Source organism: Podarcis filfolensis, assembly GCF_964270895.1.
Source record: "Podarcis filfolensis genome assembly, chromosome: 10".
NCBI lineage: Eukaryota > Metazoa > Chordata > Lepidosauria > Squamata > Lacertidae > Podarcis > Podarcis filfolensis.
Genome location: NC_139612.1, coordinates 27,639,415 through 27,662,201, shown reverse-complemented (window position 1 = coordinate 27,662,201; position 22,787 = coordinate 27,639,415). Strand labels below are relative to the sequence as shown.

The 22,787-nt window shown below is 39.7% G+C and overlaps 1 protein-coding gene across 2 annotated transcripts; it reads left to right on the top strand.

Annotated features, from left to right (window-relative positions):
* The first annotated feature begins 6,008 nt into the window (after window positions 1–6,008).
* Window positions 6,009–22,777, top strand: SLC38A2 (solute carrier family 38 member 2). 2 transcript variants are annotated; one of them, XM_083574574.1, is made up of 16 exons: window positions 6,013–6,553; window positions 7,597–7,841; window positions 8,173–8,254; window positions 8,408–8,523; window positions 11,992–12,065; window positions 12,179–12,271; window positions 12,461–12,542; window positions 13,782–13,864; window positions 14,429–14,487; window positions 14,643–14,813; window positions 15,679–15,758; window positions 15,861–15,961; window positions 16,616–16,740; window positions 17,782–17,926; window positions 18,043–18,140; window positions 18,669–22,777. In XM_083574574.1, the coding sequence occupies exons 2-16, from the start codon at window positions 7,723–7,725 to the stop codon at window positions 18,765–18,767; spliced, it is 1,527 nt and encodes a 508-aa protein (XP_083430700.1). In that variant the 5' UTR covers window positions 6,013–6,553; window positions 7,597–7,722; the 3' UTR covers window positions 18,768–22,777. The 2 variants fall into 2 exon arrangements, with proteins under 2 accessions (XP_083430701.1, XP_083430700.1); XM_083574575.1 differs by lacking the exon at window positions 8,408–8,523 and having other exon boundaries at window positions 6,009–6,553.
* Window positions 22,778–22,787: the final 10 nt, after the last annotated feature.

Genomic DNA, 22,787 nt, shown 5'->3' with positions numbered 1-22,787 from the left:
TTTCGAGTGGCTTCAGTGTTCTGTTGATAGTTCTGTTCTGTTGAAAAATTCCTACAGGTGGGGTGAGAGATATCTTACCAATGAAAGCCCACCACAGATGCATGGTCAACCCCACCTCCCCAGTTTTGCAAGGTGGCTCACAGCACAGTCCTATCCATGCCTATACAGTGGTCAGTCCCATTTCCAATTACTCCCATATATATATGACTGCATCCTCCGTCTCCAGAGTTCCTGGAATATGCTCTCTCAGAAGTAATACAAGGTGTGAAGAGTCAATGGGGTTCTATTGGGGTGGTGGTAAAAAGTAAAGAATGACTTGTACGCTGAAACATCTGAGATATCTATATGCAGGGTGAGCTGTGGAATAGAGTGCAACATGAGGTGAGAAATATAAGGGCAAGAGAGATTCAGATGGACCTGATGGTTAGCTGGTGGTGTAGCATAGCACAGTAGGATGTCAAACTAGGTCTACTGAAACCTGAAACCCATCTTTGAATTCTACTCAGCCTTGAATATCACTGCGGGCTGTTGGACCAATCACTCTCTCAAACTAACCTATCTCACAGAGTTGGTGTGAGGATAAAATGTATCAAAACCCTATCTATATTGAACTTCCTGGCAGGAAAAGAGTTTACATGTAATAGATACTAGTAGCTAAGAAAACAAAAAGAAAGAGGCACCTCATATCTACAGTGTGGAGGAAACAAAAAGAGAGGGCGCCATAAACCTTTATGTTTGTGGCACAGCATGGTTATTTGCGTTTTTAAGTAGGATAAAGGTGACGAACTAACTTCTAGCAATGTGCCCTTTTTGTACACATTACGTTTCTATGTATGATTGAATTCCATTTAGTTAAAATGTTGGCAACAACTCTCTGCAGGAATGTAAGTAAACTCAATATAAAAGATGTGCAAGTTGCCACAAGACTAAACCTGGTTATTAGCTGCTTCCCAAGTCCTTATTTCTATGAAAGTTTGATGCAGCTGAATGAGCCAGAACTGAAGTTTATAAGCCCCTGCATGTCAAAATAAGGCTTTCGGCTACCTTCTATCAGGTATTACAATGACCGTGGGAATGATATCTTCCAAGATGCACAATCATTCTCTCCAATCAACATCACTGGTTTTGTGCTGCACTCTTTTATGTGCAGTGACTCCGAAGAACCCTTACAGATAAGGAACTGTGCATCCGAAACTGAATTTTGGACTGCTACAAATAATCCATCCACACCTCCAGGAGAATGTCCTCTTCAAGAAGCCCCATCAGCATCATGTGTGTCCGAATACTTCATTTTGGTGCAACACATTGTGAAGCATAAAGCATGCATCCACTCTTCGAAGTGTGTCCTCTATAAGGAATTTTAGCATCACATTTGACCCAACACTTTTCTTTTGCTCAATTCATTATCAAGGCCCCTGGCCCCCCTGACAATTGCTTGATGAATAATGAATTGTGTGTGTGTGTGTGCCAGACTAAGATTTGGGCTACAACAAAACACACACCTAGAATTCCAGGAGTGTGCTGCCTTCTACATGTTGACCTAACATTGCGTCCAGCCTAACACTTTGGTTGTGGTGCAAGGCACCAAACTTATTGTTTCCATGCCAATAACACATTGATAAATTTTTGTATGGGGCAGTATGCTTTAGACTGAGCATCCTACAGCAAAGGAAGGCAGTGGACTGCAGCTAATGCTATGGTGAATCAATGAGGGCACTCTTCAATATAGTATTTAGGATGGCCCGAAAAGTATCCATTTTGACATAAATTGCCAATTGTTGCTGTGGGCTTAATGCACTTGATGGCGTTTTGCATATAAACAAAGCATTGGTTCCTTTTTGAGGCTGCTTTCATGGAAATTTGGATTATAGAACTAAGAACTTCTAACCAATTTCAGCCTCATTAAGTGAACCTCAGAGTGATTTGAATTGTGCATCCCCGCTCTCACTCAAGTTTTCATTTGTTCTGCACAGAGCACATTTTATCAATTAAACAGTTCAAACACTACGTGTAACATCCACACATTACGGAAACATTGTCCCATTACAACTACCATTGTATCAGTGAGAAATTAAATTTATTCATAGTTCAAGGGGGACTGGAATATTTTCAGCCTTGGTTGGGCTACCCTTATATAAGCAGGGGTGGGCAGAAGGTGCATATTCAACAAGTATTCAACAAGATTTCTGCCCCCAATTAATTTGCAATGGCAACAACAAAAAGGCACATACAAACACACTCCAAATTTGGCTGCTAGGTAATAGGAGGAAAGAACTGGGAGTGTGGTTTTTTGTGATAGGACTATGAATTCAGTTCTGGGAATAAAAACTGGGCTGATCAAGTGCTCAGATATACCCTGGGTCCTTATTCTAAGGGGGTGTTGCCTGCCTCCACCATCCCAGCCACTATTTTGCACCTGACTCTGCTTAGAGAGCTTTGGGATTCTAGTGAAAGCAAAACAAAGTAGATCCTGCAGGACTGAAGTCTGCCTTCCCCAGAAGAAACATATTGCATTCTGTAAATAAATGTGTCAAGTAGAATTTCTCCTTCCCCAATTTGAAGATTGTTCCAAGCATTTGAAAGGGGAACTTGCACACCCCTCCACTGTGTTGAAATTTATTTTAAGACTTCCTTTTCAGACATTACAGATCGTTCTACTTCTCCAGTCCAAGCTTGGTTTGAGTGTGTGAAAAGTGAATTGCCACACAGCATACATTTCATTGGTTGTTCTCCAGTGGGTTGTGGATTCTATGTCCTGAACTGAAAGTTCCGTTTTCATATTATCCAAGCATTTAGGTTGTGTGGAACTACATGTATGCCAAATCTTCATTTTTGTATCTGTTCATCGTCATCTTTACTGCTGAGATTTGTCTTGGCAAAAACCAGTTTGAGAAGTCAATGAAAAACTTAGGCTGCAATCTTATACCCCTAATGTGAACTCAATGGGACTGACTTCTGAATAGGCATGCATAGGGTGGCACTTAGTGTTTCATATCCCGATAAGATGGTGTCTTCATGCTCAACATGATCCTAGGCAGTTTTTGTTGTAAAGTGACTACAGCTCCTGGAACCACATCAATTAATACTGCTTTAATACTGAAATGCTTATAATGACAGTTGTTTGTGTGCTTTTTTCTGTGGGACTCAAGTGGGACTTATTCCCATGTGAGTGAACACAGGATCACCATCTAAGGCTACCCCACCTACCTGGGAGTAAACCCAATTAAATTAACCATGCTGTTACTCATCTCTTTCAATCATGCTATTATGAGCTCTAATATTTGGGAGTCAAGTCAGGACTGGTCCTGCCATTAGAAAGAGTGAGACAACCACCCCAGCTGGCAGAAGCTGGAGGCGGCGGCAGCATTCTCCGACTGTTTCTCCTGAGCTTCCCAGCTATTTCCCTCTGTTGCCACATGACCACTCCTAGGTCCCCCTAATCTGGCCTGCAGTCTCAGGTGTGGTGAATGCTACCCTGTCACAAGCAATTAAAATAAGATTCAAGAGCTTGTCCAGCCAGCTTTTGTACATGGAATGGGTAAGGGGCATATGTCAAGCTGCAAAATGTCTTGACTTGTCCCTGGTTCAATTACAAATCCAAAGAATATTGCTCCAGAATAGCTATTTGTATTCAAGAATGAGACTGGCTTTCATACTGTCACCAAGCACAGCTGACACTGCTGTTTACAACTGGGCAGAAACTAGTGGCACCTGCAAGAAAATGTTGGGGGGTCCAGGCAGCCAGCCATGCCGTTTTCCTCTCTGGGTTCCCTTCCGATCAATGTGGTGTCATTTGTGTGTGTGAGTGTGTGTGTGTGTGTGTACTTCTGCTAACTTTGGGGCTCCCCCAAGCCTCAATCCCAACATCAGGGTCTTTTCCAGGGAGTCTTCTCTTCTCATGAGATGGCCAAAGTATTGGAGACTCAGCTTCAGGATCTGTCCTTCCAGTGAGCACTCAGGGCTGATTTCCTTCAGAATGGATAGGTTTGATCTTCTTGCAGTCCATGGGACTCTCAAGAGTCTCCTCCAGCACCATAATTCAAAAGCATCAATTCTTCGGCGATCATCCTTCTTTATGGTCTAGCTCTCACTTCCATACATCAAAGAGTTTCCCAAATGTAATTTTCAGCCCTCCTTCAAAAGAAAAACATGTCACTTACAGAAAGCACTGGTGGATGTCAAAGCTTTCAAACAATACAGGAGCAAAACAAAGAAACGAACTACAGCAAACTTTGTGTAGGGGGAAAAAAAGCATATTCCAATATAATAGAATCACATGTGATCTTACTACTATGCTGCCTAGATTAAGTCTGTAGGAAGCACAAAAGTTACTGCAGCACAGTTGTTTGCCTCTGTTTTCAAAACCCTCTATCCCTTTCCTGAATCTTTCATTAATGGATGGGTTGGCTCAGAGGAAAAATTTAAAAATACAATATTTATTTTTGTATTTAAAAGGCTGGGGATGGGGAGCTAAAAAACACACACACACTAGAGCATAGAAACACACTCATGGAATGAAACTTATTTATTTATAGATATTTCTTTTATATGTTTGTGTTTATTTCTTCCTAACCAAATGCAAGGAGTTGAAAGAAAATCTTGCTTTTCCCAGGGTGAAAGAATTGTAAAATACATCTATGAATTAAAAATGTATGTCAGGCTTGGGTAGATTCTGTTACTTGGTTATTCTGTTTAATTCTGGCAGAGTTTCCATAAAGTGTATCTATAAATGCCCAGCACCACAGTTACATAAGGAATGAGTAATACTCATTAAAGGCATGCACACAAGTCAGGGCAATTCATATAATTTTCCTCCTGGATATGTTATATCATTATCATGTGATATTAACAGTATCCTAGACTTAACTGGAAATTGTGACTTAGGTGGTTAATAATACAGAATGACTCCTGAGTCCTGAATTCATACCCCCAAAATCTAATACAGTACCGTATGCCATAAGCAGAAGTTTTGTTCTTATTAGACAAAAGTTTTAGCAGCCTTAGTGGTACAAGAAAACATGAGCTATGGAGTAAATAAGGTTGGAAATGTTTTGTTTTGGTTTTTTCGAGTCACACAAAATCTTCAGATGCAGTGTTCCCACGGTGGAAGTCTTCCTTTTGGCACCATTTTCACCCATACCCCATCTCATCTAAACATTTTAAAACCCTAGGTTTTATCAGTCAGTTTGGGTAACATCTCAGGACTTAGGAGATGCTGTGGTTGTATACAGTACTTTTTTTCTTTAAAAAAATTAAAAATGTTTAGGGGGTACTCTCATTTTCCTACTCATATTGAAATACTGCCCCTCAATGAGGCCAAACATAATTTCACAAAATGTTTAGGAGTATGCACACCCCTGCGTACCCCCCTGGGGGGAAACTGCACTGCATATGATAATTCAGTGATATTACATTTATCTATGAAATCAGCAGCTGATGGACCAAAAATTTAGACTAGTGAGCTGTGGTGGCATTTCAGAAAACATTACCGTGTCCAGAGGGTGTTCTGTACAATTTAGTATAATTTACAATTTGGTTTGATTTATGTTGGGGGCAGCAAGACACCCACCTGTCATCATCCTCTATCTGGCTCTGTTTAGCAGATTTGGAATGAAATGTTTCAACAACCTGAATACCTTGTTTAGCTTATACATAAATCCGGCACTGCAAACGACACTGTGTTGTTCTGGTTTTGCAGATGGGGAAACTGAGGCGGAAGGCACCCACGGGACCCAGGGGAAAAAAACTTAGGATCCAAAAGCAAAGCCCTGCCCTCATTGTAATTTGAAGCCTCCATCATTTCGAAGAATCGCCGGCGTCAAGTTTCGCCCGGCTGCTAAGTAACAGCCTCGTGATCCGCTTCTTGTGCGGGAAAGAGTTGGCTCCTCCCGAGGGTTAAACAGCGTCCCCGGAGCGGCCTCGTAGGGCGGAGTCGGAAGAGCTCCCGGGGCGGAGCGACGGAGCTCCGTGTTGGTATACAAAGAAGCGGCTGCACGTTGTCGAGGGGAAGCCGCGCCCTGTCCTTCCGCCGCTCCCCCTTCTCTGACGTCGCCGCGCATTCCGCCCTCAAAAGCGGAGGCATCGCCAGACATTCCCCAGACCTGAGCGCGACGTTCCGCGAGAGCTGATGCTGCGCCTGCTGCTCGGCGGATCACAATAGAGAAAAACACAAAAACCAACCACCTCGCCAAGCGTCCAAGCCGCATACCTCACTCTCCGCCTCCAGAATTTTCGTCGTGATTCTTCTTGTTTTATTTAATAAAAGAACCATAAATTATTATTTTATGCCGGCTTTTTTTTCTTTTTACGAAACAATTTAAAACAAAACCTATTGCTGATATTTTAATATATATATATATATATACACACACATATATATATATATATATTTCTTACTGGGCCTTTTAATTGTTAATATCTGAGGGTTTTTGTCGTCGTTTTTGCTTCCGTTGAAGAAGCGAATTAAATCGCGGAGATCTCAGAATTTTTTTTGAATTTTAATTTTTGTGGGGTGGAAAGGAGATCCGGAATATCCAAGGCTTCACTGATCGAGGTAAAAAAAAATCTTCTTGGGCTGTTTCAGGGGGTTGGGGGGGGAATCTGTGATCATGGGGAGGGGGCTGGTTTGCTGCTGTGGTAGCGAAGGCATGGCAACAGCAAAAAAAACCCCAAATCGTTCCTTTACGTAAGATTGGGTGTTAAAAAAAAAAAGAAATAGCCCAGCCAGCGTTGCTGCATCTTTTGAGAGCTTGGGATGGGGAAGACCCAGTAGAAAACAGGCGCTGCTGGTGCAGTCTTGTGACTGATTTGCATTTTTTCCATTTTAAAAATGCAGGGATCCCTCTTTTTATTATTATTATTATTATTATTATTATTATTATTATTATTATTATTAAGAGGACGGGTGGAAGAAAGAAATAGCAGGGAACGGCCAAGGAAAGGATAACGATCAAGGCAGGGTGGTTAATGTACTGAAAGGGAATGTGACAATCGCCCGACGGGGTTGCATCATTTTCCGTTCCGATGGGGTGGAGTTGGCTGGCTGCCCAAACCTGTACAGAGGTTTGTGTGTGTCAGTGTGTCATTTCTGGTTGGACACAAGTCGATTTTCGTGAACCTTCAACTAGCCTTTGCAACTTCGGGTTTCTCCTGGTTTAGTCTACCCTTTAAGAAGTCAACCCTTATAATTAAAATGACTAGCTTTAAATGTCTTGCGGGGGGGGGGGGAGAGTGGAGAGCAAGTGATGTATAGGTCGAAGTGGGTTGTTGGGCAGATATGTGTTGTTGTGTTGTGTTGTGTTGTGTTGTGTTGTGCAGTGCACCCCCTTGCCTTTCCCACGCAGATCTCCCCCAGTGGCGGGGGCTGCCGTGTCGAAGCTGGAGATTATCTTTGTTCTACTCTCTTGTACTTTTCCTTCCCTTGCCATCTCCCTCCTCCCTCCCATCTCTGCTGGTACTTTTCCACTCGCCTGGCTGCCTATGAATCAGCCGCGGTGAGCAGAAGCGGCGGCAGCGGCTGCTCACGTGACCCAATTCGGGAGGACTACTGCAGTATTGACGTTTCCCTTTTTTTTTTTTTTTTTTTTACCTTCACAGACAAGGCAAGTCCAGCAGCCAAGGACAAAAGATCAAGAGGAGCCCAGGCTTGCTGCCACTATCCCAAATAGTTGATTTGCCTGCTTTTAATCCGGTACCCCCCAAAAAGGCATCCTGGATCCCATCATGACCAAAGCTGAAATGGGCAAACTCAACACTACTCCTGATGAAGACAGTAGCAGCTACAGTTCCAACAGCAATGACTTCAACTACCCCTACCCAACCAAACCAGCTGCTATGAAGAGGTCAGAGATGTTTCTGTGCATTGCTTTAATAATAATAATAATAATAATAATAAATCATACACAGTCCTCTTCAGATCAGTGACAAATCTCTGAAGTGGATTTCAACCTTCATCCCCAAATTTACCTTTTAAAAAAAATGTCGTAAGAATCGCCAGTATCTCACTTTGTACGTACAGCAGCAAAAACCGAACCTTTCCCAGACCAAATCTTATGAAATCAGTGGATTACACAATAAAAAAACAACCACCCCAATGTTGTTTTATGTTGCTTTTTTTAAAAAAGTGATAATACTTAAGTTGCTTAGTTTTCCTTCTTTTCCCCCCTCTCACAGCCATTATGTAGACATGGATCCAGAAAACCAGAACTTTTTACTTGAATCCAATCCTGGGAAGAAGAAATATGAAACTGAATATGTAAGCATGCATCACTTATCTTTTTAGCATTGAGTACATAAGTGAAGACTAGGCTTCCCCCCCCCCCCCCCGCTGCAAATTAAAACCATTTGCAAATCATTGTTTCTGAGCAAATTATTAACCACCTCCACCACACTTTTCTCTTATTCACAGCGTCCAGGTACTACTTCCTTTGGAATGTCAGTATTTAATCTGAGCAATGCTATTGTGGGCAGTGGCATCCTTGGGCTTTCTTATGCCATGGCAAACACTGGAATTGCTCTCTTTGTGTAAGTATTTGAATGCAGCAGAATTGCAGCATTATATTGTTGATGTTTGTGCATGCTAATATTTTCCATTTGCCATTTTAAAATGTAACCATGGAAAGGAAACTTGGGCTCAGTTGCCAAGTGAATGAACACACATTAGAAATGTGTTTAATCCCACTGGAGACCAGGGATGGATCCTAAGCATCTACCCATTTAGAAACAAGCTCTGTGGAGCTTGTTTCTCAGTGAACCATGCTTGAGATCAGGCTAAAATTAAGCATCCTTGAGAGCCTCCATTGATGATTTCAGCTGGAAAGTTAAGCACATGTTTAAATCTCTCCTGTTAAAACAAATGGACTCAAAACAGTTTTTTTGCTGGATTTCACCTGTCCTATCCTGCCTTAGCATCTTTCAAAAATAGTTGTAAGGGGAAAGAAATATTTTTATTCATTCTAAGGAAGAAATTACATTACGTGTGCATTTTTCAGTGTGTTAAGTACTAAGTGTTTTCAAGTGCTTTTAAGTATTCCAGTTTTGGTTAATACCCATTACTGCCATTCGTAAATGCATGCTTTCTCCAGTTTAAATGTCATTGCATGCTTCTCCGGCTCATGTGAAACCGCACTTACCCATCCTGATTCCTGACCCATAGCATCCTGCAGCTAGACTTGCATATATAATATCATAAGGCATTTCTGTTCCTAGCAGCACAAAGTGCTTGTCTATTTCATCTCTACACTTTCTTGTCAATTTCCCCCCTTAAATTACCGTTTGCCTCAGCCTTGGGATACACACTAGTACACCTTTCAGGTTAAAAATTGTATATATTCATAGTCCTTGGGGATTAAGAAACTGGAGAATAAATTTCTAGGCAAATAGGTTTGTAGCTATGTGCTCACTGGCGTGGAAAACAAGGAGATCGCTTGCCTGTATTTAATACATGCATATTGTGTACAGTATATGTTTCCTGTAGAGGGCAGTGTATATTGAGAACATGTATCCTTGGAAAAGCAAAGCCATGAGAGATGGTCATTGTAGCACATATTACAGTGGAACTCTTATAGCAGGCATAGGCAAACTCTGGCCTTCCAGATGTTTGGGACTTCAATTCCCATGATCCCTGGCTAACAGGACCAGTGGTCAGAGATGATGGGAATTGTAGTCCCAAACATCTAGAGGGCCAGAGTTTGCCTATGTCTGTCTTAGTGGGGCAAAAATACGGAGATCTAATTTTCTGATTTTTACACTATGAAGCCTTAATAGGAACTAAAGAAATTGCTCCATCCCAGGAGGAATGGTTTAAAATAATATTTATAAAGTTATGTCCCAGTGTGTACAACTATGTGTAAAAAATGATAGGTGCAAGGCTAAATATACACTTCAGACAGAATACTTCTAGGTGAAACATCTTGGGGATTTTTGTGATGGATTCATCCATCTTTAGAAATTGATTTAAGAATCCTATGCAAGTACATTTAAAGTTGCATTTCTGTCTCACACAGGCACTCCCAACAGAGAGAGAGGTTGAAAAGCACTTTAAGGCCACCTTCCTATGCACACTTATGTGTGTGTAAAGTCCCATTGGACTTGATAGGATTGCACTATAGGGCATACTTATGTTAAAGCTAGTGGCAGAGAACTTTGTAACGTGAAATCAGTAAATGTGCCTTATGTTGTATGTTTTTTTAAGTGGATGCAATGTTATGTTTAAACTCCTTTTTATGTGGCTCAACTTATTTACTTCTAAGCAGAACTTTAAGCATATTCAGAGTCTTTCAACTTACGTTTCTGTCTTCTCCGGTCCTTCAAAATGACTCTCTGACAGTCATTTAGAAATGACCCAAAATGCAGTATGCTGGTAATGTTGCTGTTGCCACCAAAACCAGCTTTAGTGGAAGCACATTTTGGTCTATGGCAGCTGATTCATTTTATACATCTCCCCATATTGAACTCAAATGGGCTTTGCATTACACTTTGCCCTGCAGTGTGTACCACTGGCATGCATTATGCTGATGGCATTGTAACCAACACAAAGCTGAGTCCAGTGTGTTGTTTTATCAGAAAAAGTTTAAGTTATATTTATTTTCCATGGAAAACTTAATTTCTCTGAAATGTACTTTAAGGCAGAGTCCTATGTACATAGTAGGTTTATGTGTGTTGGACTTGCTTCCGAATAAGCATGTTAAGTATTGTGCTGATAGTTTTACGCACATCTAAATGTGAGCAACTCCACTTAAACACAGGGGAACTTCTGCCTTTGATTGGGCTATTAGTTTAAAGTCTTAAATAGCTCAGTTTTGTTTTGGAACATGTAATTTAATTATCAGTGGCATCTTAAAAGGAAGAACAAGTTCCCACTAATATGCCTTTTTGCTATAGAGCAGTTGCTTTGTAGATTTCATGTTGGATGAAGAACAGATCTATATTTTTGCATAGATTTTGTGTATATGTTTAATGGTATTCAAGTATACAATCCCAGAAGCAAGCATATTAGCTTCCACTTGAATTTTCCAACATCTCCTATATAGTTTACCTTGATTTTTATCTAGATAGCTGTATTTTTGTTGATTATAATGATGAAATTCTTAATGGTAGAATTTATTTGTCTTGCGTAAATGACTCTGCAACAATGGGCATTCACGTTAACATAGCCATGAAGCCAAGTCTAATTGGGGGCAATCTGTAATCAGTTTGTCTGTTTAGTTCAGCACAGTGCTACTCCTTAGATCACTGGGATTTAAACATGTGCTGGATTGCATCCATTTTATGAAAGGAGGTTTAATTCAAATAACTGAACTATGTGCATTGCTTGTATCTAAGATCAGACTGGGCATTCCCGTAAATCAAAATGAGTATTGGATTGAGATGCTGGCATTTTATCATTATAGCTCCACCGCAGGAGATGCCAGTGTTTAATATTCTGATTAAAAACCCCCAAACTATAACCATTTTTTATTGTCTAAACTTAAGCGTCATGATCTCCATTTATTTTTGTAAGTACTAAAATGAACAGAAAAGAAAGGGAAGTAACATTTTGCTTCCCCTTTCAATATATCAGATGTGGAGAACTGTTTGCATAGAAAGGGCTTGTGGTTAACCCAGCATGAGTCTGAACTAGCTTAAAGGCAGGTAGTCCACCTTTAGAGACATGTCAGTGGGATCATATGTAATCCTTGTTGGGATGGTTTCTTATAACCTCCACAATAAAGAGCACCGCTGTTCTTATTACATTTGTTTTTAGAATTATTTCAATATTTTCTTCAGGAATTATACGACCGCCTTTAAAACCAGTTATCATTTTATCACTTGTAAATGAAACTGGTCTCAATTAAAAAGTCAAGTGTGTACTTACATCTTCCCGGCTGAAATCACTGGGAAGTGCATCACTTTGGCAGAACTGAGCCTGATTTTGTTACCTTTTCTTGTTGCAGTTTAGATGCTTATTTCAGCCAAAGTAAAAGTTGTTTGTTTATGTGTGCTTTTTTAAAGAATTCTTCTGTTCTTCGTGTCAATATTTTCTTTATACTCCGTTCATCTCCTCTTGAAGACTGCCAATGAAGGAGGTATGTTAACATCTACTTGTGACTAAGAAATTCACCTCCCTACACTTTATACATTAAAAAACATGTAACTGTAAATTACACTCTAGCAACTGCTCTGTTTCTTGTTGCTGTAGGGTCTCTGCTATATGAACAACTGGGAATGAAGGCCTTTGGCATGGCTGGGAAACTGGCAGCATCTGGATCTATTACAATGCAGAACATTGGAGGTGAGGTTTTTCAGATAAATGTCCCTTTTTACACTTTATAACAGCTTTCTTCTTTGTTCTGATGAGATGAGCTTGTCACACAACATGTTTCCATTAGCAACCTAAAAGCGACACCAAGAAACATGTTTCTGTGGCTCTTATGTGCCATGCTCTCTATTTGCATTGATGTACAATATCATTCACCTGCAGCTATGTCCAGCTACCTCTACATTGTGAAATATGAGTTACCATTGGTCATCAAGGCATTTATGAACGTCAAAGAGAGCACAGGGTAAGTCTTCGAACGCCTCAGCAGAGAAACTGTTAGCGGTAACAGAAATAGGCATTGTAGAAATTTTATCTGATGTCTTCTGTTGAAACGTGTAAGAAGAGATCATGGTTGAGCTCCAGTTATACTGGCCTACTTATTGAGTGGTCTGTTTGACATATGATACGGCCTATAGGAAAGGGGTTAGAAAAAAGCCTTGTTGTTTGACAAAATAGCAGGGCATGTAAACAGGATCAGTGTTCACTGACTGGCCAGTCCAATTACTTCTTTGTTCTGAAAATGTAATCAAGCTGTAGTTCCAACATGTTCTTTGAAGCCAGCATGCGTATGGTAGTTTTTTAACACTGCCTTCATACAAAATATTGTATCATCCCATCTTAATCACTGCAGTGATGTTACTCTTGAATCAGAAGTAAATATTTGGGCACAAGCATTCAGGGACATGAGTTGTGTTTCTACAGGAATTCTAATACCATGATTAGAGTATGAGATCCCCCCATATTTTAGAGGAGACAATGCTTGCAACCCATAGAAAGTTTGCAATACATAAACCTCATTGTATTAGACTGTAAGCAGACTGCTAAGCCACATCCAACTCAATGGTGCTTAGATTCATGTAGCTTTCTCTGAACTATGCTCATTGCATTTTTGAATAGCTATAAAGATAATAATTATTAATTTCTTTGGGAATAACCCTTTCCCATGTGGTTTCTCTGCCCACATAAAGAGGGCTCTCCACTGGGCATAGCTGTGCTCTTCCTTGGCATGTTTGAATACCCATTTGCATGCAAGTACAACTTCATCCCATTAAAGAGTGTGTAAGGCCTCCTATATCCCCCCTCCGAGTCCTGTGCCATACCACTTAGGAAGTAAACTTCCATTGGACTCCTATTGGACTTGCCTCTGAGTAAGCATATTTTGGTTTAGGCTGCCAGTCCTGAAGATGTTAACTGGAGCTCAGTCTCATTGATATCTGTGGTACTTAATCCAATGTAGTTGCTGTGACCCAGCATAACACAATCACTTGTGCACGAGAGGGTCTTTCCTATTGACAGCTGTAGAAAAGTACTCCCAAAAGACAGAAACATAGCCATTAATGGGAACTCACTTGCATTAGGTACTCTGAACCAGTATTGCTGTCCTGTGTTTCTCTATTGCACTGTGATAACAATATAATATTTTAAAATTATAGATGTGATGACCATGCAGTTTTTCAACAAAGATGTATTTCTTTTCTTACAGAGAATGGTACCTCAACGGTGATTATTTGGTTATATTGGTATCCTTGTGGCTCATTCTTCCTTTGTCATTGTTGAAAAATTTAGGTAAGTAGGCACAAGAGATATAGATGAAAGTAGGGTGAACAAATTGGGAAATAATGGCAGTCCTCTTTGTGATTAACATGGCACCTGTAATATGGAAGCCACTTCTACATTCTGCTCGGCTTTATTGTGCATGGAGAGCTAAGTGTCACAGCAGCTTCCGAAGCCCTCCTAGATGATGAAATACAGATATATGCCAATATGAAGGCAATATACTTGAGCATCAATTTTATATCCATTTACCTGGGTGCAAGTTTTATTAAAGTTGGGGGGGTGCTAAGAAAGTATGAAAGAGCAGGATGACACCACCGCATTAAATCTAATAGTGTTCTTATTGGATGTGTTGATTTGGGATAATAGAATGGATAGGAAATCCCAGATAATGGCTAAAACAAAGGTGTGTGCTTTCTAGTTGTTCAGTGATATTGAATCAATATATTAACAATATCAATTCCTGTAAATCTATTGTCTTGGAAACTCACTTTTGAGTTGTGCAGACCATGCTACTGAATGTGCCATCTCCCAAATGTGTTACAAGGACTAACTTAAAGCATTTTTGTGTTACAGGTTATCTGGGTTACACCAGTGGATTTTCCTTGTTGTGCATGGTCTTCTTCCTTATTGTTGTAAGTGCAACATTTTCTAGGCATACATTTAAGTGTTTAGGATATTTAATTCAAGTGAGATTGCTAGTGACTTCTAATTATGTCCAATCATTATTTTCTAGAACAAATGTATCCCATGAAAGTAACGGGCAGTACTCTTTGTCATTCTCCGTTAGGTCATTTGCAAGAAATTTCAAATTCCATGTGGACTGGAAAGTGACTTGATTAATGCAACTCTGAATACCACCCTAGAACATCTGTCAACCACTGCACCTTTTCATGTATCAGAAGTTAATATAACCAGTGATGACCAATGCACACCAAAATATTTCATCTTCAATTCACAGGTAAATATTAATATAAGAGAGGGTGGGAGAAAATAATCGGCTACACTAATTAGAAATTTAATTGTGACTATTTTAAAGCCTCATTGACTGCTGAAAAATCCTTTTTCGCTTACAAGAGCACTGTGTACTTGTGGTAAGGTTCAGTGCTTCTTGAAAGGTCCTTATGTTAAACAGGATATGACTGTAAGCTGGAGAACATTTTTGTCTTGGGCACAAGCCTGCCAATAACTTAAGTACACTGCTGGCTTTTAACAACCTGAACAATCCGATCCCTATTTAGCAAATGCCTGTGTTTTGAATTTTTGTCATGCAAAACGGCTATCTGGCCTATTGCCTATAAAGATGCATTGTGGGTTCTGAAGCTGTTGAAAGGCCCCCACCACACTCAATGAAGCTTACTTCCAGGAAAGTGTGCATAGGCTTGTAAGATGCATGACTGGTCCTGCTCTAGACCAAGAACAATTTGTTTGGGGTTTTACCCCGGCTATTGTGAAGGCAGGCAGAGGCCAATGGGTAGGGATGGCCACCCAATCATAGCACCCTCTAGCAGTCTGGACTGGAGGTTAGGATTACAGCCTTTCTGTGCAATCTTGCGCATGTTGATTTAGGTTTAAATCCCACTTTTTTAAAAAATGAAGCTATCTCCCTCGTGAATCCTTCCCCAGTCTGATGCCACCCCTCTACTGTGGACTATAACTTCCATAAGATCTAGCTAGTATAGACAACTGTCAGGGGTGGGAATTTTAACCCAAAATACCTGGAGTGTGCTTACTAGCACTGCAGCCTTTACCTAAAGAAGAAATATGCTTACAAGTTAATATTACAGAAATATTCATAAGTGCATTTTTAATTTTGTGCTTTTCAGACTGTCTATGCTGTACCAATCTTAACATTTTCCTTCGTCTGCCATCCTGCTATTCTTCCTATTTATGAAGAACTGAAAGGGTAAGTAAGACTTGCGCATGTTACACGTCAGATATTTTATAGAAACAGGAATGGAAGCACATAATTTCAGAATCAATAATACATTTTGTTCCTTTGAAACAGGCGAAGCCGCAGAAGAATGATGAAAGTGTCCAATGTTTCATTTTTTGCCATGTTCCTCATGTATCTTCTGGCTGCTGTCTTCGGCTACCTGACATTTTATGGTGAGCAACTTCTGTTTCTGTTTCCTTTTTTTTTTTTTTTTGTACCTAAACGTTCGGCGCACGTTTTGGCCAGACACAAACCAACCAAAATAAACCACCCTTAATGTTAATTTTGGTGGGAGAGGTCTAGGAATGTGCTGGTTTTCGGACTGAAACCAGTGGGACTTTAAATGTGTTGTAAGTGCATGTGTGCTCTTTGCATCTTACGACTATGGATGTAATCTCAGATGAGAGCTCTCTAAAGTCCAGTTAACTTATTTGAATATCATTTCTGAGCAATTTATTCAAAGGAGTGCAGACTCGCAGTTTGAAATGCACTGCTAATAAGAAGCAAGTCTCATTAGATTCAGGAGGGCTTGCTTCTAAGCAGAGATGCTTAGGATCATGTTGGAAGGGGAGTGAATGGTCTTAGAAATGTGAGTGATGGCAAAACATAGCTCTCTGGTTTTATATGAGAACCAATACATGTAAATAAGTAGAACAAGTAGAAGCATAATTGGAAAACTCCATTTGAGAATAAATTGATATGTATTTAAACAGAGCACAGGGATTTTCCTGTTTTATATATATATATATATATATATATATATATATATATATATATATTCCATCTACAGTAATTAACATTCTATTAAAACACAATTTTCTTTGCAGGAAATGTTGAGCCAGAGTTGCTTCATACTTACGCTGAAGTCCTGGGAGCTGATGTTCTTCTCCTTATTGTTCGTCTGGCAGTCCTGATGGCGGTGACACTTACTGTGCCAGTTGTGATTTTCCCAGTAAGTGACTTTAAGTTTTTTCCCCCAGCTTCAACAATAATTTGGAAATCAAGCTGATTTAGAACTTGTCTGCTAATTTCCAGTTGTGATTAAAAAATTAATAATAAATAAATAATCATTTTCTGCTATTTCACCTTTCTGCATTAGTTTTTGTTGAGTGTGAAAGGCAAAGAGATTAATTCCCACGGTTGTTAAATTTAAGCATTTTAGCTTTAAGCTGGTAGACTTTGAAAGAGAAGCAGCCTAAAAGTAAAGGCTTAAATCACAAGGAAAGTTAACGTTGGGAAGTTCACAGAAGGAAAGCTTCCTGATCCATCTTTCTCTATTAAACCATCTGTGTGAACCCCCCCCAACCAATCTTCTGCCAAAGCCTCTCTGAAAAATTGGAAGGCCCTCTTGAACAGGTTGAGTTGGAAAGAGGAGGAGGGAATTGTGAACTTTCCTTCTGCAAATTTTCTTAATTTAAACTTAGCTTCGGCTCCAACCTGAAACCTTTAGCTATCTATAGGTAAAGGTAAAGGGACCCCTGACCATTAGGTCCATTCATGACTGACTCTGGGGTTGCGGTGCTCATCTCGCTTTATTGGCCGAGGGAGCTGGCGTACAGCTTCCGGGTTATGTGGCCAGCATGACTAAGCCGCTTCTGGCGAACCAGGGCAGCACACAGAAATGGCGTTTACCTTCCCGCCGGAGCGGTTCCTATTTATCTACTTGCACTTTGACATGCTTTCGAACTGCTAGGTTGGCAGGAGCAGGGACCGAGCAATGGGAGCTCACCCCGCTGCGGGGATTCGAACCGCCGACCTTCTGATCGGCAAGTCCTAGGCTCTGTGGTTTAACCCACGGCGCCACCCACGTCCCGTTGGCTATCTATAAGGGCTAGCAAAAATTCAAAATGGATTTTCCCCACAGGCTATCCCTCTCACTCATTGTTACAATGTTGTAAACATTTCCAAAAGTTTGAAAAATGTACTTGGAATGTGCCTTTAAGGTGTTTTTTTTTAAAAAAATGATTTTAATAAACTTTCATTTATTTTACAGATCCGCAGCTCCATCACACAGTTGTTGTGTTCAGGGAAAGAATTTAGTTGGTGGCGCCATACTGCAATTACAATGGCTCTTTTGGTATTCACCAACATTCTCGTGATCTTTGTTCCCACAATTCGAGATATATTTGGATTCATTGGTAAGGGTTCTGTTGTTCTCAGTTCTTCTTGCTGTCATTTTGTAAAGCTTTTTTTATATATATATAAAAAAATCAGAATACTGTAATAGAAATGTTGACCATTTTTATTAACACAGGTGCCTCCGCTGCTGCCATGCTGATCTTTATACTACCATCTGCTTTCTACATTAAGCTAGTGAAGAAAGAACCAATGAAATCTATTCAGAAGATTGGGGTGAGTAAAGAGAAGTGCCCATTATTATCATGTTTGTCTAGCTCGATCAGTAGAATCGAAAAACGCCAAGAGCTATTTGGCTGCATGAGCAGAGTGACTATCAAGCATGCTAGTCATGAAAGAACAACATTGAAACATTTATGTATTTATGGAGAATTAGGTTGCTGGAAATGTACAGCTAATATAAGAAGACTAAGGGAGTTCTTGAGTTCTTATCAAATTCTTAACTAGCAACAGACATTTTATCACGGATTCAAAGGGAATAACCATCAGTGTGTAAAGGAACTGTACAATAAGCCTGAGTTCCTTGATAATTTTTCACAGCTACATCTCCCACAACGGAGAAGGCAAGATGTGTTTAAAGTTTTGTCGTCTTGGTTTTGGGAAATGCAGCCCTGGAGAGAAGACTGTGAGCCCCAGCTGTGTATACAAGTTCCCTTACGTGTGCATAATTGGACCTTTTCTTTATCAAGTTCTATTTGTTTCTGGCAAAATCCTTCAATATTTTTTTATATAATGTCTTTGTAGGCTCTTCTTTTCCTGATCAGTGGCATATTTGTGATGACTGGAAGTATGACCTTGATCATTCTGGACTGGACCAGCAATGCTGCTTCTAATGGCCATTAGCTATCTGCTTTGGACTCCAGTGCTTACAAAACCATCTACTGAAGAAAAAAACCAGAACTTCTTACCCACGTTTGCAATTCTGCTTCCTTTCAAAATGCAGATTCTTTGATGCTGGTTCTTCTGAATGGAGAATAGGTGAACTTTTTTTTAAAAAAGATACTATTCTGCACTATGGGAATCGATACTAACATCAAACCACCTGAATCTTTGGCTGAGGGAAGTGACTATTTATTCCATTCCAGAGAATGGACAGCTCTCTCTGTAAAATTTTATCAAGCCATGTTTGGCTTTTGTCATTGTTACTTGGATATTTTATTGTTTTACTTGAATGTGCCTAATGGAAACAATTGATGTGAGAAATAAGTTAGTTTACATCAGGAGGGTAAGCTAACCATTGAAAGTGAATGAGAAAAACACTATTATTTTTGTACCAAAAATTTTATGGACCTCAAAAGCACTATTTTGACTTTAAGAAAATGTTTTGTAAGTTGATGATCCAAATAAGGGTAAAAAGAAATCCGTAAAACTGTTTAAGCAGAGTTCTAAATTCAACATGTTTTGCCTGCCTATAGAGGCATATCCTTAAAAGTATATTTTTGGCCATATGAAATTATTTTTGAAACCTATTATGTGAAAGGTTGATTAATTTGAAAGACTCAAAACTGTTTAATGATTTCTACACATAACTTAGTTATTCTAACCTAAAACCAAACAAATATGTTAAGACAAACCCATGGCAATATTTCTAATCCAACCAACATAAACCACCACACTCTTTCAAGTAGCTATTTACTCAAATTGTCATGTTTTAAAAAAGATTTCATACCATTAGAATGGGTGATGTATTATAACAATTTATATGTAGCAAACGTAGCATCCAATCCAATTAGTGCTACAACCAAACAAGACCCTTGAAATTAATGAGGGATGCATAGGAGCAGTATTTGGCAAATTACTGAAAGTAAGCCTAAGCATTTTTCTTCTTGAGGTACTCAATAGTGCAATTATATTAAACAAATGGGCTATTATTATTATTATTATTATTCAGTTGCAGGTACCAACCAAATCATGTTGGGTCATTTGCTATTAATGTGGAGTTCACATGATCCAGCGACAATTTTACACATTTTAGCTTTTCTTTTTTTTTGAAACAAGTAAAAATGAGGTCCTACTATCGTTTACTAGCAGTATAACAGTATTCACACACTGTACGATGTTTTTCAATAACCAGTTTTCATCCATTGTTGGATTTTAAATTATTTTATGTTTTTGTTCCTCTCTGACAAATGTGATATTCCTAATTGCATATGGTACGCCAGGATTTGGTGTATATGGCAAAAGCTCTCTTCATAAGGCAACTGGGATTCCTAATGCAACGGATATTGTACAGCAGTCTTTTTAAAATTACTATTATTATTAAGGCTTGATGGGACTACACTGTCATCTCATATTTTTCTGATATAGGCATGTGCTGTTTGAGCCTTAAGTAGTTTGCTTTGAAAAGGAGGTGGTAATTCCGTGGTCACTGAGTGCTTGATCCTTCCCTGTTTGCAAAGAGATCACCATAGAGCATTAAAGAGCCCTTCCTCTGTGTGCATTTGGCATACTGGGGACATTACAGGAAATGGAAATTCTTCCATGTACTTAGCATATCCTGTCCAGCCCCTCTAAACTAGGTCAGGGTATACAAGAAGAACATGGTACGCATATACAGACCAGTGGGGCCAGGGCTTCACACCCAGTGCAACCGAACCAGTTGTGCCCCCCTAAATTCAGCTCTGTACAGACTTTCCGTTCCCCATCTTGCCCTACAAGTATATCGCTGGGCAGCACTTTTGCTGAGTGGGGAGAATAACTCTGCTCTTATTAACACTCCATGGTGATAAATCTGTGTGTCGGTACTACACCTGCATAGGTAAGGATCATACACTGCTCAGTTACTATGCATGTTCCCTGCATTATTTCCATCCCAGGCTGAAGAGATGATATACTTTCATAAGAGCACATTCAGCACCACTTAACAGACACAGATGCTGCTGGAAAGGACGGTCTGAAAGAATAAAGACAGGCAGAGTTTTAACAGCGAAGTCCTTAGTAGACGGCTTTCCGCTATGTTCATTTGGCATAATAGTTTAGAAATCTAATTTAGCTGATTTCAAGCAGTAGTTGAGTTATAAGGATCAAATCGTGGCATGCGATTAGCCAAACAACACTGGCTTTTTTCCTTTTTCTTTGAAAAAAAAAAAGGTTTTTTTAATAGTTGGCAGATTACTGCCACTCTGTCCCAGGTTTTTACAATCTGCCAATGCATACCTTTTTGTTTTGTATTTCTGCATGGCAACTGCCATCCCCTAAGGCTGCAATCTTGATTCCATGGAGGTCACTATCAAGAGAAACCTGCCTTACTGAAAAGTGTCTACTTTTTTCCCCTTTACAAGTTACAAATGGCTTGACATTTTGAACTCAAGCCATTGTCCTGGGCAGGGCAATACGAACTGTACTTGAATAACAGTCCCGATAATCTCTTTTGTTCTCAGAGAAACCAGGTAACCAACAGCCACACCCATATGTGAAACTTTGCTTTGGTCTTAAAACACCCAAACAGAGACCATCTTTGAGTTTTCAAAAATCAATCATTTTCAAAGCAATGGCTTGGTATAATGTCAGATGCTATGTTTATTGGTTTATATCTCAGAACCACCACTGGCTTCGGTGTAATCCATTATACATCTGTGCATGATGTAATGAAAATGACATCTCTCTTTCCCTGCAAATTAGACTAGTCTAGTGGTACTTGGCTTTCATATTTTGCATACTTCTGAAAGCTGGTAAGATGAGCCTCTGTTAAAATGGCAGCTCTTCCAATTTAACCATTCATGTGGTTCTTGTAAAAAATACTTGGATTCCCAAGTACTGCCAAGATATAAGAATGGTACAGGGAACAAATGACCATTTTCTCTGAACACACTGGAGAGCGTTTGTAACCAAGAAGCTAAGTTCATTGGTTCATCTCAACAGCTGGAAGAGTGGCAAAAGTAACAGAAATTACATGACTGTACTAACTGTTGCATTTCAAAGGAGTCATTGCTGGATCAGAGATACCTCGACAGTACACTGTGAATCATGCAGTTTAGTGTCATTCAGTAACAAAAGAGGTCTCCTGCGTGACCTTGCAGTGTACCACTAGGCTATATTGATTTCTAGTGTCTGTTGTAAACCTGTCTCTTTAGAGGTTTCATCGAAGCTCACAGTATTAAACCACTGTTTGTCACCTAATTTTTAAATTACTGTCTTCCATGTTATTTCATTCATAAAATGTAACATGTTATTTATAGAACAATAACCTGTTGAAGTTAAAACCTATTTTTCAGTATTTATGGGTAGCCTTTGTATATAAACTGTGTGTGTATATATTGTAAGTATATTGTATATAATGTAGGTTGGGAGTTTGTGTTTATGTATATAAGCTTTCGTTACGATTCATGGCTAATGCATTATGTCCATGACTCATTCCTGTTATGCATTCAGTTGAAAGAGCTATCAGATGGAAGTCTCCAGAGAAATAATTATGGCTCCCCAAATGAAAACCCTGTGCCCTCAAATTGTCTAAGGACACAAGAACATTTAAAGACCAGGGCTGGCATCTAAAGGTGTTTCCAAGGACGTGATAGTTCAATGAGGGGTTCCCCTCCCTTTGAACCACACACAACATTGCACACTGATCTGAAACTTCCCTTGCTTTCAAAAGCAGTTTGCTTTGTGGGATGGAAGCTGTGATGGTTCTTTCAGAAAAAGAAGTCTAGATTCATGCAAGGGCTTTGCAGTGTGAAGGCAGTTTTCTGCCCCCTTGTAAGAGGGAAATGCGAAGCCCCTGTGTGCATGAAGTTATTGACTGGGCCCCTTATTCGTTACAGCTGTGTACACTGCATTAAACATCAGAATCTCTTGGATCCACAGAGTGCAGGCTTTCAGAATACAGTTTGCCACAGATGGTTTTCCAGTAACTAGTTCATGTACAGG